Source organism: Scomber japonicus, chromosome 4 (genome assembly GCF_027409825.1).
Source record: "Scomber japonicus isolate fScoJap1 chromosome 4, fScoJap1.pri, whole genome shotgun sequence".
Lineage (NCBI taxonomy): Eukaryota > Metazoa > Chordata > Actinopteri > Scombriformes > Scombridae > Scomber > Scomber japonicus.
Genome location: NC_070581.1, coordinates 10,203,960 through 10,222,989, shown reverse-complemented (window position 1 = coordinate 10,222,989; position 19,030 = coordinate 10,203,960). Strand labels below are relative to the sequence as shown.

At 39.7% G+C, this 19,030-nt stretch overlaps 2 protein-coding genes across 2 annotated transcripts; both read right to left on the bottom strand.

The window, feature by feature from the left end:
- Nucleotides 1–950: 950 nt before the first annotated feature.
- Nucleotides 951–9,538, bottom strand: LOC128357501 (probable pleckstrin homology domain-containing family N member 1). The gene is made up of 11 exons (XM_053317860.1): nucleotides 9,140–9,538; nucleotides 7,259–7,373; nucleotides 6,298–6,444; nucleotides 5,971–6,057; nucleotides 4,863–4,950; nucleotides 4,634–4,770; nucleotides 4,388–4,534; nucleotides 3,212–3,298; nucleotides 2,837–2,912; nucleotides 2,661–2,737; nucleotides 951–1,463 (listed from the first exon to the last, which is right to left on the bottom strand). Exons 1-11 carry the CDS (start codon nucleotides 9,232–9,234, stop codon nucleotides 1,332–1,334), a joined length of 1,188 nt encoding a protein of 395 aa, XP_053173835.1. The 5' UTR covers nucleotides 9,235–9,538; the 3' UTR covers nucleotides 951–1,331.
- A 709-nt stretch (nucleotides 9,539–10,247) lies between these two features.
- On the bottom strand, nucleotides 10,248–17,496 carry ttll10 (tubulin tyrosine ligase-like family, member 10). The gene is made up of 11 exons (XM_053317362.1): nucleotides 17,202–17,496; nucleotides 16,905–17,037; nucleotides 16,640–16,758; nucleotides 16,276–16,396; nucleotides 15,035–15,120; nucleotides 13,191–13,377; nucleotides 12,749–12,920; nucleotides 11,722–11,862; nucleotides 11,294–11,410; nucleotides 11,112–11,205; nucleotides 10,248–10,924 (listed from the first exon to the last, which is right to left on the bottom strand). Exons 1-11 carry the CDS (start codon nucleotides 17,494–17,496, stop codon nucleotides 10,248–10,250), a joined length of 2,142 nt encoding a protein of 713 aa, XP_053173337.1.
- Between the last annotated feature and the right edge of the window lie 1,534 nt (nucleotides 17,497–19,030).

Sequence of the window (19,030 nt, the reverse complement as noted above, 5' to 3'; positions counted from 1 at the left end):
GTAAATAGTTCCCAACAAATGCACTAGTTGCTCCTGTGTGAGTAACCTTAGGCAAAAACTACAGTGCCCAGCTGCTTCAGCTGTTTATACTGAAATGTATGAAACTATACGTGGGAGCCATTGTTGGTTTTTGTCTTTTCATGCTATGGCAAGAAAAATGTAAAATAATACAAGCATTAACCATCAAAAAACATGAAATGGACGCATGTACAAAATCCACTTTGGGACTTTTTTATATTGACCACCTGTGTGGTAAATGTGCAGCGTCACTTCTACAGATTTAAAAACTTTGACTGGCCCCAGTTTAGCACCAGTAGAATAAAAGCTAGACATTATTGTGTTACACTTATAACACAGGATAAAATCTTACTGTTATACACTAAGCACTGAATTACATTTAGGCCTACGTCAACTACAGCATTCCCCTCAGAAAGTGTAAAAATCCACATATGACCAATAGCACAGTGTAACTGAGCTGACACCTGTTGTAACAAACCACTATAATCAACATCCAAACATAAACTCTTCCAGTGGCACATGAAATGTTTATAACTCTACTTTTTTTTTCTATGTCTACTTTGCTAGTTGTAATTTAAGTGGTTGCTGTTGCAGCATGTGTATTTATACTCCTCTAGCTGGTTGTTCTCTAAGGAGATTCTGATGTAAATGTACTTTTCTGTAGATGGCTACATGTATAAAGAGTAGAAAATGGTTCATTTACATTTATGACTGTAATTTATATTAATAAGAATCTATAATTATGATGACCTTCCATAACTATAAACTTTGCAGTCAGATTAATTTCTAATATCACAATGAATATAAATACTGTAATAGACTGGATGTTTACTGGGTCTCCGCACACTACTGTAAATGTTTAACCATTGAATAAATACAGATACTTCCATTTTATGTTGTGTTGAATAAATGAGTCTTTTAAACACATTTTAAACAGTTTATTGTCAAAAAGTAAGCCATTCTGTATCATCATGGTAAGCTAATATGTACAGTTCCTTCATTCTACCTTACAGTTCTACGGTCACTTCATCTAACATTTCTTCAGCTGTGGTCGGATCTTAAACTGGGTCATGGCCTTGTTTCCGTTTCCCCCCACATGACAGAGAACTATTAGAAGCTCTTCAATCCTTGCATGTGACAAAATCTCCCAAATACATCAAAATGAGTTTGAGAAGTTCTCAGAACCTCGTCACTGCTGTTCTTCCATTTTGTGGCACACATAATAAGTAATATATACATACTGTGCTATCTTCACATTTTGTTTTAGATTTGTAATGACTGAGAAATTTCCAGCTTTTCCACATTTCGATGAGTCAGCTGCATCCATTGATGTGATATTGGCCGGCTGTAATCATCTGTTCTTGGGACTCCTTCCGGCTCCTCTTCAGCTTTGGCATGATTGGAGGTGCAGCCTGACTCACAGTAATGTTGCTACTTCTGTCTGGCTGCGGATGAAAGAGAAAGTCCCATTGATGCACAGCAGCTTCACACATAAAGTAAGTATGGTTTAAATATTTCTTGCAAACACAAACTTTAAAACTTAAATTTTTTAAAAAACTTCCTTTCCTGAATCAAGAAAAACCGTGACTGACTTTAAATTGCAAAAAGTAGTTCCCATGTATCCCATGTTCAAATGACCATAACTTGCTGTTACTGCACTAACACAGCTTCTGTGTTCAAACTTTTTCCAAGGAGCAATCCCGAAACAAAATTGCCAAAAAAAACCCAAATAAACCAGAGTACGCTTTAGATCTCAAACAAGTTTGTACAAGTTGATTTTCATACCAAAGTAAACCAGTGGTTGCCTGGAAGCAAACTAAATTACACAAAGGACTGTAAAACACTACACAGTACAGTTTGCATGCAGCAGTGACTACAGCATGGTAACATTTGCAATGAGTAGGTCAAAGGTTCAAAAGTTGGTAGGGTTGTTAATTGTTTAATTAAAAAGAAAATATGTGTGTGTGTGTTTGTGTGTTCTTTCTAATTGAGCTTAAATTCCAAAAGGATCAATCTGAAACGGTACAATCACAAAATCTGAGAAATGCAAATTTTGGTTGAGCTGCTCACAACAGATCGATGCCCATCTGCCTACTAAAGTGATACATGCATTTTTTTTTTTAAATGTCAACAGATCTTTGGATTGGTTTCATACTCACTGAAATGAAGAATGTTGATTGATATTACAACCTGAAAGGTGCATTTATCAATATTTTTATATTTTCAATAGATCAAAAGCAGTTCCTCTCATCTGTGTGGAGCCTTTTGCCTCTTGTAGTTCCTTATTTCTGTTTTACGGCCTAAAAAACACCACTGTCATCTACCTCTTTACCAGAAGAAGCAGAAACATGAATCCAAATGACAGCTCATGATGCTCCATGTTTGCTGGAAGTGTAATTTTTTCTAACATGTTAGCTGTGACAACTTTATAAGTTCTGTGCCCGAACTGGCCAAAAATAACTTCATGCAGCTTTAAATAATGTTAATTTAATCTTATATACATATATATGTATATATATGTGTGTGTGTGTGTGTGTGTGTGTGTGTGTGTGTGTGTGTGTGTGTTCAGTTTAAAGGACCATACCAACATTTTAAACCACTTTATGTTCCCCTAAAGATGTCAGAAAACACATCAGTCTAACCTGTTGTAATTGAAAGATCCAGTTTTGATAATCCTCCAGGCTGTTACAAGATACCTGCAGGGGTTCCACCATGTCACCTACAACACAAAAGTTATTGTGTGAAATGTGTATTCTTCACTGCAGATTAGTTGTGTTATAATGCAATCCAATGTTTAAAAAAATATTGATTTGTATACCTATGAGCTCAAAGTCAAGGCGTCCAGACAATGCAGACCTGTCCACGGCTCTGATGCTTTGTCTAGCCAGCCTGCCCTGTTAGAGAAGAAACAGAAGAAGAAGAAAAATCAGTTAGTGGACAAAGGTGCAAGAATGTTTACCTCCATATAATTACACTATGATTGTACAGGATTTTAGCTGCTAATCATATGCATTCATAAATGCATTCAGTGATGTTGCAGGCTGCTGGTTTGAGTTACTTAACATTCCAGCCATGCTATATGTCATGTGTCAAAAGAACAAACACTGTGCCATGATTACTGGGACAAGCAGTAATGCCACAGTGGTTGAGGAGGTATTATAAGGGATTTTCCCATAGAGTCATTTTACACTACCTCATATCTTATATTCAGCCGCTTGTTGTCAGCTGACAGCAGCAGGACGTCTTGAGGGAAGAGAACCATCAATCTTTCTTGTGGTCCCTGCAAACAACAAAGGCAATAATTATTATTGTATCAGCTGTCAAATACAGTTCAAACCACTGACAATGATATATTATTTTACAAATTCACATGTACCACAAGTTATGTTTTAAACAATGACTGCAGATTATTGCAAATTGTCTTACTTTTGCCATTTTGTCCGTCATTCCTATTGATAATGATCATTGTACTTTATTTAATTGCTATTTGCTAAAGTGCCGACATCACTGAAAATAAGTCAGACGATCATACAGCTTGTGAACAAACTCCCAAAATGATTTGAAGTAAAAACAAAGGTAAATGGAGACCTTAACCATTCATGTGCAATGAGAGCTTATTATTGACATTTTGGGTGCGCTCACTTTCAGTTTTATATTCATAGAAGTGGTTTCAATGATCGTGATAAGACTTGTTTACAATCTGTCTGCAAGTGTTTCTTGCACCATCAGGCTTCAGTGTTGCAATGTTGTCATCAACTAATAAACTAAGCCCGTAGGTAATAAATAAACCTGAATTATCCTTTAACATCAACAAATCAATCTGCACTCTACAGTGCCAGCAGGTCAAATCCTGATTTGCTTTGTGTTTAATGACTCAAAAACAGAAGGAGGGTTCAGCCACATCCAGGTTAACAGATACAATCTCATTGCAACAGAAGGGAAATGAGCTTGTCAGAAATGTGGTCTTGATTTTGAGATACTCTTGAGATCTTCGTGTCAGGGCAGCACTAAATAAACAATGACTGTTCTTAGGCTATGGATGGAATAACACAGTAAATTAGCATGTTCATTTTAATGCTGTTTTGTTTTTGTATGGAGGTATATGGATATAATTCAGATTTTATTACCCAAACAATATTTAGTTATCTTAGACAGCCCTGAACTATACAACAGTATGCATGTGTTAATGTGTTAAAATCATTCACTTTCAGTCTGTTATTTCATTGTCATAATTGTCACAATAATTGTCGACTGATTTTTTTTGTCATCTCTGGTCCTCTATACATGTAGTGGAGCACCTGGCAAAGACTAACATGCTTTAATTAAAATATAGATATGAATCATACAGTGTCAGAGAGTTATTTATTACCTGTCTCTGAGTGTTGATGATGTGGACGAGAGACATGTACTCTAGCTGGCCCATGTGCTGTATGGGCGAGCCCTCCCACTGCAACACTGGAGCCTGCATTAAGTACATCTTCAGCTCCTCTCTTTTCCAGTGCTCATCACAGGGTAACTACGGGGGGAAAACATGTGAACAATGTATTAACTATAACTTAACCTGACAGCTTTTTCATATGCAGCTGTGATCAGATATACAGCAGTGAGTTATTACTAGATAGGACAGAGGACAGTGGGAAGGACTCATGGGTTGTTTCGCCGACTGGTACGTTATGTCTTCTATGTGATATATCCATTTCTGTAACTCTGCAGCACTGGAACATATGAAGACCTTAGCATCCACCATCTGGCCTGGATAAAACAATGAACAGCATATATTAGTGTCAGAATTTTACACTGTGTAACCAGGTCTGAGATGAACTTGGTTATTTCCAGGGACTCACTGCTGATCTCAAACATGTGTGGTGAATGTGACGCGTCAGGGGCCACAGAGACTGGTTGGAAAGAAAGTCCAGAAAGGGGAAGGATGCCCTGCGAAATAATAATAAACAATGATAGCAGACAAAAGTTAAGAAACAGACCCAAGATATTCCCAAGAAGAACAACACACTTTACAAACAAGCACTTATATCTGTATTCACACTAGTGTAGTATCACTCCCTGCCCAGTTACAGTTGTCTACTTATACTGACATTTTAGTCAGATTCATTGCAGCTGCTTAATGGTGTTAAAAAGTATCAAATTCTTTGCAGTCTCTGTTTGCCCCAGTTTGGAAAAAAGAAAGAAAATTAAATGGGCAGTCTACTAATTTTTCACATCAAGATCAGTTTATGCATCATGAAGAGTCATACCCAACCTGAAAATAGATCAAAGTGTCATGTCTTCTGAGCTAAAGGTTGGAAAAATAATCCTTGATCATGTCATCTCAGTGTAGGGTTAAAGACTAAACATGTATAACACTTTGGTTTGAAGTTTTAAAGATGTGGACATTTACCAGGCAAAGGCACTACTGTGTTTGATCCAGGGCATACTTTTATTCATCTGTTCTCCTAAACTTTATAGACATGCAATACTAAATCACAGGACTTACCCTTTAAAAGAAAGATTTGTATACTGAGAGCTGCATCTTTATTTACATTTTTTTAAATGAATTAAGGACCGGGTTCAAAATGTTACCCATAACATATTTCACCTTTTACTTTTGACTTTTGGCAGCGAGACGAGCAGTAAACACAACATTTGCAAGCAGTGGCCTTTTTCCACAGACAGCAGAGAGTTGGGTGGTAGGTTTCTGTGGATTTGCCACTATAAGCAACACCTATCACATAACAAATAGCCATTTTGTTAAAATACACTTTTAAGTGCACTTTTAAGTGGCTTTCTGCTTCCCTGTAACAACAACCTACAAACAAATCTCTCCTGCGGTGCAAAAATGAATTCACTTTAGTTTTTTGTTCTTGTCCAGGACCATGTTTTTTTATGAAGTAGTGTAGTTTTTTCTCAAATGTATTTTCTTGTCAGCACTATTTGACATTGAAGTAAAAATAATACCCCATAAGTGAAGTCTTGTTCAGAGTGGTCCAGGAAGAGGAGCAGCAGGTGGGAGGAGAATAAAACCAGGAAGAGTTCCGTGGTTTCCTGTAAGGACAAATGAATCTGTGACAAAGGTTTAACACCAAAAAAGCAGCAAAGCCAAAACATCATTCAGCATTGAGTGTTCGCTCCTGATGGATTTGTAGGCTCATTAACTGTTTGATCATACAGACACACAACAATATAACTGAAAGATCATTTTGGGATGATAAACTCAGTTTAAGGTATGGTGGAGCCACAACTAGTACCTCCCAGCTGACTCCCTTGAGTGTGGTGCCATGTTACCTCTTTGTAGCTGTTGTAGAGAGACACCAGAGAGGAGTGGATGATGTCTCCATACATGTGAGGAGGTTTGCCTTCCCAACCTATGATTGGCTTTTGGGAGTAAATCCTGTGCTGTAGCTCCTGTCTGCTCCTGCCCCACAGCACCACCTATAGGCACAAAACAGCATCAGCCCACATTTGTTGATTTGATCATTTTCAGAGGATAATGACACTTAATAATAATAATTTGCCTTAATAATAATTGACTTAATTATTTATCATGTTTCCTATGTTGTGATGCTTGGTATGTTGCTGTTCTGCATTCTGTGGAACTTCTCATATTATCTTCTAATATCACAGGATGAATGTACAGTATCACCATGTTTCCCATCAATGATGAGTCAAGTGTAACACAACAAACTGGAGTTTGTTTCATTGTTGCAAATCTCCAGTTGTTGTTTTTTAAGCAAAATGTTGTGCAACCAGGGGAATTTCATAACCAAATTAAAGATCACTGTCTGGCTTCCTTGGGTTAAATACTTGAGGGCTGTGTTGTGTAATTCAGTTTGGGGTTTTTATACCTTGATACAATTTCTCATTCAAGTGGAAAAAAAGTGTGAAACCTTAACTGAACTAGTGTTTCCTCTCTCCTTTATTTCCTGTAAAGTTTGAATCATACCAAACAGGGAATTCAGGATCGCTCACTTTGGTCATGGAAGTTTCTACAGTGTGTATGCAGAGTGTGTCTCAACACAAATAACAGCACAGTGTGGAAACTGTTGACTGGCGCATCTTAACACACCCAAATGTGTTAAAGTGTTTGCCAAAATTAAGCACACACTGTGAGTTTCAGCTCATGTCTTCTGCTACCACACACACACGCACACATGCACACACACACACACACACACACACACACACACACACACACACACACACACACACACACACACACACACACACACATAGAACATATACTGACGTCTTGTTCCAGGTGTCGTACTGAGGGGTAGCGTGGTGGTGGCTTCTGTGGCTGCAGGTCATCTCCGCTGCTTCTCAATGACAACTGAATTCTGGTTTCTCCCAGACTCCACACCCTGAAAAACACGTTTATTTTAACCATATCACATTAGTCACATAGCAACAGTCGGTGCTGGGAGCCTCGTGGTTTTGAGATTGGCTTCACAGCAGCACGTACATGTGTTCCGCCTCTAGTGTTTTCTGTAAAGTTTGTTTTTCAAACCACATTTCCTATTGGTTCTGTCTTCAGAGGCACGGCGGACTCTGACATGTGAAAAACTAAACATTGAAAGTCCCTGCCTGCACCCCCCACCCAGCAACATTTACACTGTCAACAGTCCTAAGTGAGCCTTTAATAAAATAAATAAAGAATGAAGCGTGATGACTACAATCATTGAATGAGGTGTCCTTAGCCCCTGGCAGCTCTTGCAGCCCTTGCAGCAGACAGACATAATCAGATTACAGCAGTCAGAGCAGACACACATGCACCTGTTGACCCGTCACCACCATATATTTTTAGCCTTACAGATATGAAGTGCTCTCCAAATTCATTACTACACACTAAGTTTCTGAATGTGTACTGAAGAGGATCCACACTGTGAAAGTGACTAATTTTAGTATACTGAAATCAGTCAGAGATTGGTGAGTGTGAGTGGGATGCTGATATACACAACTGTATGCACGAAAGAAGTAGAGCAGCTACTCATGGGTGCAAAACATTTGAAAAAGAAATAAATTGGATCAAAAGGAAACTGGTATTACGTGAATATTAAATCTTTGGAAACACATTCAGCTCTTTCTTTGTTAATTCTGATTGTCAGTGACGCCTTGTGAATGAGCACTTTATACTTCAAACAATTGAATTTGGAATTTGTCTGTTACATCTCAGCACACACCACACAAACCTCATCATGTATGTATTTGTGTGTGTGTGTGTGTGTGCATCTTTATGTTGCATGTCTTTGTCTTTGTTAAAAAAATACAGAGATGACCTGTGACCACACGCACTGTAATAACCACTGAACAGCCATACATAAGGGCTGCTGGCTGCTGTTGTGATTAGCCTCTGCTAATCTCCCAGTTTTAGAATGAGTGGGGGATTTGTCCCGCCCATACTCTGTCTTAACCCCCTCCATGCTTCAACTATTGTCTTTATAATAATCTCCTAATCACATCAGTGCAGCATCACTGAGTTCCCAAGTTCACGTTGAGCAAAAAAGGAGCCAATTAGTTCTCCTGTCTTGTTGTTCGGCTGGATGCTGGTGGGTGGAAATCCTGTGGATGTAACATGTTGTCCTGCAGCTGTGTTCATGATGGTTTTTACAACTGAACCTTTTCTTCACTAACCTGCCTGTAGCTGTCTGTCTGACAGCACATTCTGTTACTATGTGAAAACAAGCATATACATGTGCAAATCCTGGAAATTGTATCACTGAATACACTGCAGATATAGAAATTGTATAGAGGAGGATGCCTTCCTTTTGTTTGTTACATTTTTAGTGACACATGAAATGCCAAAGAAAACCACAGAGGTAGAAAGAGAAGCTGCTACGGTACGATGTGCCCTTTTTACTTCACACACTCAACTCTGCTTCCTCCTGCATGACATACAATAAAACAAACCACATTCAAACATGAACCTCTGAAGCCATGATGTAAAACACAACAAAGCAAACTGAAATTCATATTTTGGATGGTCATGTTGGTATCTCTGAAGTTCTTATTTCCACTGTAATATTTTCTTCCAGGATCCAAGTCAAGTCATAAAGTGTGTGAATCCCCCACCAGTATATTTCTATATTTGCATCTTGCTTTAAACTGTGATCTGGTATTTGTGTCTTACCCTAAATTGTCTCCAGAGAGTTCCAAGAGCTCGATCTCATCAGGGCCCACCTCGTCCACTCCAGTATGCCTCTGGGTCACACTGCAGCATCCCATGACGGACAAGTCGGTCCCTCTCCGCCTTGTCTTAGCTTCAGCTTCTAGTCCTCACACTGAGCACCATCTGCCAGGGCAATCATCCTCACTGTGTGCGTGCCACACTAAAGCCAAAGAGATGACATAAAAACAGGGGCTGGTTGGGTCCAAAAGAGGATATTGTCCACTGGAAAAGGGGAGGGGGTGCCGCTAAGCTCTAGTTCCCCCTTTTTGCCGGCATGTGTAATTCCATAGAGCCCCGAGAACGAGAGGTGCTGCTTTTGAAGAGGAATTGAAGATAAAAGTTTTGTCGAGTCGCAGCGTAGCTTGTCCTTCCTTCCTGTCAGTTGGCTGTCTTACAGAGCAGCTTCCTCAGTTCACTTTTTTCTTTTTTTTTTTTGACACTCTGAATTCACACTGGGAACCTACTGATGCCTCAGCATGACAAACAAAAACAGTTTCAAAGCATCGTGTTAGGAAAGATCGACCCATGCTGTGCCTGTGTTTACATGCACAGGTCTGGAATATAGATAGTCAAGTGAGATAATTATGACTTAGGAAACTGAGAGGTGAAGGGCTGCAGTCAAAACAACAAGCCACAACAACTAGAATGGAGCCTTGTGTTGATCTGGTTACAATTACAGTAAGATGGTGGGAGGCTTTGCACATAGTCATTTCTGCTTGTTTTGGTGTTTCCACAGGGAAGGAGTGTGACAAGACTCAATGTAAGACGACTGATGGATGTATTTTCCATTTTCCACTTGTTTTTGATTTGAGGATGAAGGACGTGTGATTGGATTAAAGTTAAGTGTACCATTACTGGAGGAAAAGCTTGTTTTCAATTGAAATCAAAGATGCTCTTTATGGCAGATTCCTTAACAACCAACAATAAAATCAAACCAGTTACTAAAGTGATAAATATGGTCTTTATTGTCATATTTAACATTTCTTAGCAATAACAAAACAGCACCAGATGTGAAAAGTGATGATCTGTTTTTAGACAGAGCTTTTTATATCACTGTTCCTCTTTCCTCTCACAGACTGAGCTCTTCTTCACCAGGTGCCCCTCCTCCCCCATGTCCGTCCACACACACAGGAGGTCCTTCGTGAGGAGGGAATGGTGCCGTTGCCTCTGGAGAGCCGGAGACAGAGATGGGTATCCCTTCAGTCAGTGCTAGTGATGATGACAAAGTGATGACCTTCATGTGAGCCTTTGAGTGTCTCAAGTCATCTGCTTCCTTCAAGTTATCATGCAAAGAACATTTGCTTAGCTTGAGTTCAACCCGAGGAGGGGGAGGGTTCTTATTCCTAACTTTCTGTGTGCTGTTTTTGATGCATATATCTGAAGGTCCTGGTGCTGACAGAGAGCTTTGATGGAGAGGTAAGGTGGAGGTGGAGGTGGAGGTGGAGGCGGGGAGACGGTTGCCAGACTTTGAACTCCCACTTCCTTCACCGCTGGCTGAGACATTCACAGGATTATCAGGGGACTCTGAGGGCAGAGTTTTACCCTCCATGCCTGACTCACACCTCCTGGGTTGAGTCTTTTTGGTGATTTTCTGGTTGAATTCACTGCTTGTGTTGCTTCTGCTGTAGGCCAGCACTGAATCAAGAGGAGAGACTCCGTTGTACAGCAGCATAAACTCCCTCTGATTGGCTAGGGGAAGGATTTTCTGTCTGAGGCGACATTTGTTGAAGATCTCCATGCTTAAATCTAAAGAGGAACATTAAAGAAGTCATGTGTTGGGTGGTATCACACATCATTAACACATTTGCAGTGAGTGTACCATGCAAACAGTGACATCAAGTGAGACCCTTTCTGTTTGAGCATGGCCTTAAATTTACCATAAACACATCTACTGAGTGTTTATTTAATTAAAGTGATCAGCTGGTGAGCTCACCCAGTGTCTCCACAACAATGCTGGGTACCGCCTCCTTCAGCACCTCACAGTTTGTATGAAGAGCTGGATTACAGTTCATCTCCAGCAGCCACACCTATTCGGGAGCACACGAGGATGCATTTAGTCAAAAAACAGCTGCATGAACGCACCACTGTTAATATATTCAGCAAGGCCTCACACACCTTGAAATCCTCGTCAACCATAAAGTCACAGCCAATCAAGTCGAAGAATCCCAGTCGGCAATCTAACTTGGATTTGACTGCCAAGAAACACTGCGTCATGATCTGCTGCATGCGCTTCTGATGCACAGAGAGGGACAAACAATCGGTCAATCTGTTGTTTCCATCTTTAAGATAGAAAAGATGAAAAAGCGACTGATATATAAACTTTTACTTGTGATACAAAAGTAAGTTTCTGTTAAACTAAACAGGTACATTGTAGTTGGTTGTATTTCCAGCACATGTGATATTCTATCAAAGTAATAAGATGATGTATCCTCAGATAGGAGTGAGATCATCCAAACTTAACTACAAACTCAATTAGCAGCAAGTGCCAATCATTATAACGTTAATTGGTCCCCGAGAGCTACGACGCACACAGCAGCACTCACTGCGAAGACGCCCAGCACCCAGTCCCTGGGCAGGCCCTTGGCAACCTGAAACCTGTCGTTGACGTAGGCGTTGAAGCTCTCCATGGACCACACAGTGTCCTCCTTCAGCTGGCTGTACAGAGGGTTCTTCTTCTGCATGTACTGCAGACGGACAGCAGGGGGACCAGAGACACATGAAGCAGTCAGCAGGAGCACACAGACAGTTAATGCCACAGCTCACATGTCTGGATTTAAAGAAGGGCGGGATGCAAATATCTCTTAATAGCAAACTGCTATTATCCAGTATTATGATTTATGTTAGAGTCCTTTTCAATTTACGTTTAAAACTCTTGCTGTTATAAAGAAGTCATACAGTCAACATGTATATGAAAGTAAAATCCAAAGAATCAAAACTAACCTGCAATTTATTGTCAAGCTAGTGAATGAATGACAGAGTGCCTGTTAAATCTCTTGGTCTAAAATTCACAGATTCATCATCTAAAGACCTCTGCATGATCCCTGTCTTGTCATGTGGCCTTTTGGTGAGTTCTCAGTAACACGAAATTTGTGAAGCAGCATTTCCCTAAAAATATACAGTACCAAGAATGCCAGCACATTGCTCGTTTGTTCCCATTTCTTCTTTCTATTCAGTGACTTACACTGTACCAGTAGCTGACATCATCATGATGAGTCAGCAAGAGCAAGCAGTGTATGGGCATTGTTTAGGTTTTCCATTTAGATAATTACTATCTAGCAGCTTCAAAGATGTTTGTATGTCTCTTTGATAATGAGACAGTAATAAAAAGGCCCCGTCAGTTTAAATAGCATTGACTGATTTATTACAGTATATTGTGTGTCTGTGGATTTATTGTTGTTGTATCAGTGCCCAGAAATCAAGGCCACAGGTTAAGCCTCTTTTAAGAAGCACCATTGTCATAATTCACTCCTTAAATCTGTTTTAATCTGACATCACCATAGATGATCTAATCCTGCGTGGGGGACTCTTGGTTAAAATGTTGACCTGAGTCTGGACAGTATGGGGGTCTACCTGATTGGTCAGGTGGGCAGAGAGGTTGTTGGAGCTGGGGTCGTAGAGGTCGCAGGTCAGTCGCACATATCCGTGGCGGAAGAAGACCATGTAAGGTGCGGTGCAGGCGATCAGAAGGTAAGAGCGCACGTCAAACTTTTTCCCCTTCAGGAGCAGCGGACTCTGGATGTAACTGAAGGAAAAAGTCAGTTACCTTCAAGATAGCCGACAACTTCAACAGCTACGTCTATGTCCATTTTCTCATATGAGGTATGTTATTCTTCTTATTTAATGTAGCTTTATTTAATATATCATGTTGCTGTCTTTTTGAGTTTTTTAGTGCTTCTCAAAATATACAGAGTCTTAAATAGATGCAGGATATTTCCCTCCCTCCTTTTTGGAGACTGCAAACTGGGACATGATACTATAATTAAAGACCCAGTAGTTGTGTATGTTTACCCACTGTTGGACAATGCGAGCTTGAGGCCGGCGGTGACGTGTCTTCCTGTTGGCCTGGCTGTCTTCTGTGTTCTGCAGCTTCAGTCTGAAGGCGGCTACGTCCTCCTGGCTCTTCAACAAAAAGATCCCTCTGCCCTGGTTCAGACCCGTGGGCTTACAGATCCACATATGACTCTTGTTGTTGCTCACACCTAGCAACAGTTGTACGGTTACATTAACAAACTCCTCTCCTGCTAATGTAAAACACATGGCATGCACAGGTGTTGTGTATAAACTAGTCTAGTCTACAGATATTGTTTCTTTGTTGTCCCGCTCTACATGGTTTAAATTGCTGTGTTGTGTTGTCTGTTGTATTTCAATGTGTTTTTTGTTACTATTTTATACTCCATTCTGTGATCTATGAATTCTTAGTGTATTGTATTTATTTTCCAAAACTTTATTTTTGAATGTTAAAAAATCTAAACATGGTCCTCCCTAAAAATCCTATTACGCAATTCTTCACCTTGTGCCAAATGTGTAACTAAGCATTATGCAGTAGTGGAAAGTTACTAAGTACATTTACTCAAGTACGGCACATTTTCTGCTGCTTTATACTTGTAGTGCACTACATTATGGAAAGAAATGTACTTATTTTACTCCATTACTCTAAAGATGAGTGTAAAAAAGAAATCATTTAAACTACCTAACAGTGTATAAAGTAGTTCAAATGAACAGTAATCCTATATTTTAACATGATTGCTTAAATGCCTTTCTTAATGAAATAAGTTTTTGAGTAAAATAATTGCATGAACAAACCATTTCCAATCAAAGATGAAACAATTGTGGTTATTTGACATGAGAGACTTCTGCTTTTGTTTGTTTGTTCTCTCTTGTGCTCCTCTGACTAAATTAAAGTGAGCAGGGCTCAGCTGGAAAACAGTGATGTCATGTACTTCCCTGCACCAATCGAGATTTAAGAATATTTGATTAAACCACACCCACACAGTCCTGATAAAGGGGAGTGACTTGGTTGCGGAGTTTAAAATATTAAATAATAAACAAGTAATACCTAAAAAATAAACTTTGATTGTTGCTTCTTCAGTCACGGATATTTAATATTATAAAGAAATACTTAAGATCTGAAGAAGATTTCAATAGTTCTTTCAACATTGTCAGTGATGGTGCCAGTTAATGATCATAAACTAGTGTTTATTATGTGCAGAATAGAGATGACTGTTTTTATGTTCATGGTTCTGTTGTCTTGTTTTTTCTGTACTCTCCTACAGATTCATCACTCAGAGATCTAAAACAGCTGTCTGTGTCTTTCATCTGTTTACTTAGTGATAACCATGTTTGCCATAACCTGTTCACCATAATAAGTGTGTCTGTATTATTGCGAACAATCCAGACACTAGTGAATCATTTCATCTCTTAATGTTAATGAAAAAGGTTGTAATCTTTAATGTATTTCATTCATTCTGTCCTGTGCTGCAGTAGCACCACATCTTCACCCTGTTGACCGTTTCTCCTTGTGTTTGTGTCTCAGCCCTGCCCTCTGCTGACTCATCTCTATGGCAACAGCATGTTCCCCTGGTGATTTTATCAGGGCCTTATGGGAGGTGAAGTGCATTATTTTCCAACATCCTCAACCTCTTGATTAAACAATCACTAAGGCAACTGTTGTCTTAACACCGCAGAGCACAAACTATTCAGTTTCGATGCACGAGAGGTCGAATTTGATCTGTGTCATTTTAAACTGGAGTCCACTATCCAAACACAAATCCAGTTGAACCAGTGTTGTGTTGGTGTTTCATCAGGACACTTGAATGTTAGAAGTTAATGGAGGTTAGATGTTTGGATGTATTATACCTTCCTGCTGAGCAAAGAAAGCCTCCCGCTCTCCCTTCACATCCATGCGGAAGGTAGTAGGAATGAACTCTTCCATTTTCAGCCTCCTGTAAAGTAAAACACAAGGCTGAAGTCCAAATGTTTCAAACTGCCTTTATGGCGGGCTTTAGACATGTTTCATTTACTGCAAATCGAAACTAAATAAAAAGTTTCACTTAATGTTTAACCACAAAATTATGAGGCGTTTAAAGGACCATAGCAGTGCTTTATTTTTCAAAGCAAGCTGTAATGTTTTACATGTTTAACCTTCCTTTCAGACAGCCTTGCTTTCCAATTATTGTCTTCAACTGCAATATGAGAACTTGTTTGAGTTTGATATTCCTTTACAGCGATCATCATGTTTGCTTTTACTGTTTGAACAGTTGTAGCTATTCAAAGATGAAATGTGTGTGTTTTGTTGCTGCAGATTGATTTTAAGTCCCAGACATAATCTTCAATGTGATGTATTGACTCAAGCAAGTTTTCCATCTCTGAAAATTGAACTTCCAAAAGGATGAAAGACAGTGGCTTCCCAGAACTGATGAACAATTCATTAAAAACATTTTAAAAACTACAGTATGCAGGATTTGTGGTAAATTGACTAAAATGAATTTTTGCCATTTTCAGTCTTAATTATGCTTTTCAAACTCAGATGTATCTGATTTAATCATTGGTTTCTGGTGTGTAAATGTAGAAACAGTTGCAGAAGCCATATAACTGAGGCCGACTCTTACTGTACTGTACTGTGAGTGGCTTGTGTATGAGAGGCAGGCCAAATCACTAAAACAAAATATCACAGCTGAACTTTGGTCATCTTTAATCTAAAACGAATGCTTTGTTATTAATCTCCACCAGACATTTAATGTGCCAGTAAAATGAATCAGGTTTTAACTGTTAATGATTAACCACCAAATTATATCATTGACACGCAAAATACTCAATACCAAGCCTTTGTGATTCAGAGGAAAAGCCTGATTTCTAATGATGCAATTCAGCTTTGTTTAATAAATAAGATCACCAGCTGATATGTTGTCCAATCAGTGTTTGCAGAGCCGAGCCTATGTTGAACTTCAATGATGGCACCAGAGCGGTTGCTAGGAGATCTGTGGCACAAATGTAAAGCCTCTAAAGGAAATAGACTGTTGGACTATTGGACATAGTCTGGATAAGAGATGAAATACAGACAAACGCAGCTGAAAACAGATGTCCGCCTTACACCTCACCTCAACACTCGACCGTGGTGGACTTTGCTGCTGACTCGCTCGTACTCCCGCAGACTACTGAGGAGGCCGATCTTTGTGGTCAGCACCTTATTGTTGGGAATCTGGTACACCAGCTGTTCACCTGGAAGCAACATGACGATTTCATGATTTTTTTATGTGAACCAAAGATAATAAATCTCTTTTCTAAAAGCAAAATGACAACAGAAATTAAACATGAGACATTAAAGATTTACATTTTTTTGTCAGGTTCTTTGACATTTCTTCAGATTAGGTATCAATGTGGTAAATTTTTACTGTATGGAGAAGTAAATATAGTAGGATTATGTGCTGTGATTCATTATTGAAGGCAGTGCACTCCCACTACCTTCTCTGAAGTTGCAGTAGTTGGCTGAAGATTTGGTCTCACACCACTTGAGTTTGAAATCCTCCCTGTGCTTGTTGTAAATCCTCTTCCATCCTCTGCTCTCACAGTAATTGCACACTCTAAAAGAAAAAATCCCAGATGAAATCAATCACACTTCTGCTTTAATCACACAACAAAACAGAACTTACACATAAGACATAAGATGACATTCATTCTCCTTAGGCATCAGGATAACTTCAACAGTTTTACTTCATATATTACTTACATTTCAGCCCCATTCGATCCTCCAAAATAGTAGAAGGGCCCAGGTCCCCGGGGCTCCTCTGCCTGCTGCTCCCTCCACAAGCCCCTGGGGATGGACCTCTGGAGGTATGGCTCCGCCAGACACACACCTGATCCTTTTACACAAACAAACAGAAGTCAAGGATGCACATAGTCACTTATACATTCATAAACATGTAGATTCTATGACATATACTTTGTGATGTGGATGCAAACATTTGTGGGAAGTCTTCATCCTCAGTTTAGTCACATCTCATCTGACATCTTATTTGACACACACCTGCCCCTCTGTCTCGGCCCTGCTGTTTGACAGTCATGTGAGTAAACCTCTTCCTCTCTTCCGTCTGCTTTTCCTCTCTTTGGACCTGCTCCAGTCCACCTTCTGATGTCACTTCCTGCATGCCACCATGGTCAAGTGATGAAGGCCGCTCCTCCTGCCTCAGGCTTCCTGCAGGATGGTTGTCGCCGCAGGGAACTTCCACTTTCTCTTCCTCCTCCTGCTCCACTTCCTCCCCTTGTTGCTTCTCCTCTGCCTGACCTTCACTGCAAGGCTCCACCCAGCGCTCAGACGACATGACCTTGTGTTGCAGCTGACTGTTGGAGACGGTTAGAAAGTCTCCAACATGAGAAGAGAGGTGGACCTATTCTGGTATGCGGTGACCCTGCAGTCAGAAATAGAGAGCAGGAATAAGGTGTTTTTTTATTGTGAGTCAGTCAGTGAATGTTTGGTAAACAGGTACAGAAAAGTACCATTTACCATCATTAATAATACTGTTTGTGCGCAGTCTGTGTACAGTCACATGAGATTAGTTTTGATTATAGTGAGTTCAAAGTATCTGGACACATTGTATCTTCCCCTCTACCAAAAAAGTAATACACATCTGTCTGCTCAAATGAGCAAAAGAACAAAAGGAAGAAAATACAATTTTAATATTAGCAACTATTGGATGGATAGATGGATTCATGGTCATGGTGTTTCCCAATGATGATGGTGACCTCTTGACCTTTAGTCTTGCACCACTACTTGACCAACACTTTGACCAGTGACACAATATTTTTAACAACTAATGGCTATATTCCCACTCTGTGCTGTGGATATTTTTCCAGAATGCTAATCCCTTTCCTCTTATAGCACCATCAGAGTAAACTGTCAACCATGTATGTGAGATATTTCACAACTGAAAAAGGAGATTACCAGGAAATTTGCATCTTCATTTATCTCATTGTAACTGTAACAACCTCGTGAACTTTCCCTCAGCACCCCCATCACGACAAACCTCACATTTTAAGGCTCATGAGCAGTAAAACTCTGGCAAAAGTTTTGTCTTAGTTTAATGAGATTTTCAGTCTATAGTGGTTGTTGGCACCTGTAAAAAATGTCAGACTTTTAGCATTAGTTTGTATATTTCAAATAGTAAAGTAATAAGAATATATGAATATAAACCCTATATAAATATGGTGAAGCTTATTGTAGCTACATTTACAAGCAAATAGGGTTTTACCTGTAACTCCAGCGTCACACATGGGCAGCCAGACTCCATGAAAATCTACTCAGCCTATTCTTCTTCCGCCATGTGCGTTCAACCTTGCACTCTAACAGCAGGGCTCAGACACACAGCGAACCGACAGAAGGACGGACTTGACAGAGGTGAAATCACATGGCCTGTCTGCAGTTTAGCCCACTGAAATTAGCCATAGTCTGCCACACTGCAACTCAGAAAACCCACTAGACCAATATAAACAATCAGCGGTTACTCTGGTAATGGGACCCTTAGCAACGGTTGCCTCTTGTAGATAGAATCTTGCAACAACAGCAGCTCAAGACAAACAAACTACTCAAGATTATGTATCCCACACCCAACCCATCTCTAAGTTTAGCTTCATTCAATATTAATTGCTTGTAAGCCTCTGTTGTGTGAACCCTATGGTAACATGAGAGCAGGGTGTCAATCAAAATGGATTTGCCAGTTTTCAAGGGGTATTATACCTTGACACAAAAGGTAAAATAATATTTTCTAAAAGCATCTGTAAATGACAAAAGTGCCATTATAAACAATTGTAAAATCTGTCCAGGAGACTTGTTTATAAATAGGCATATGAGTATCCACC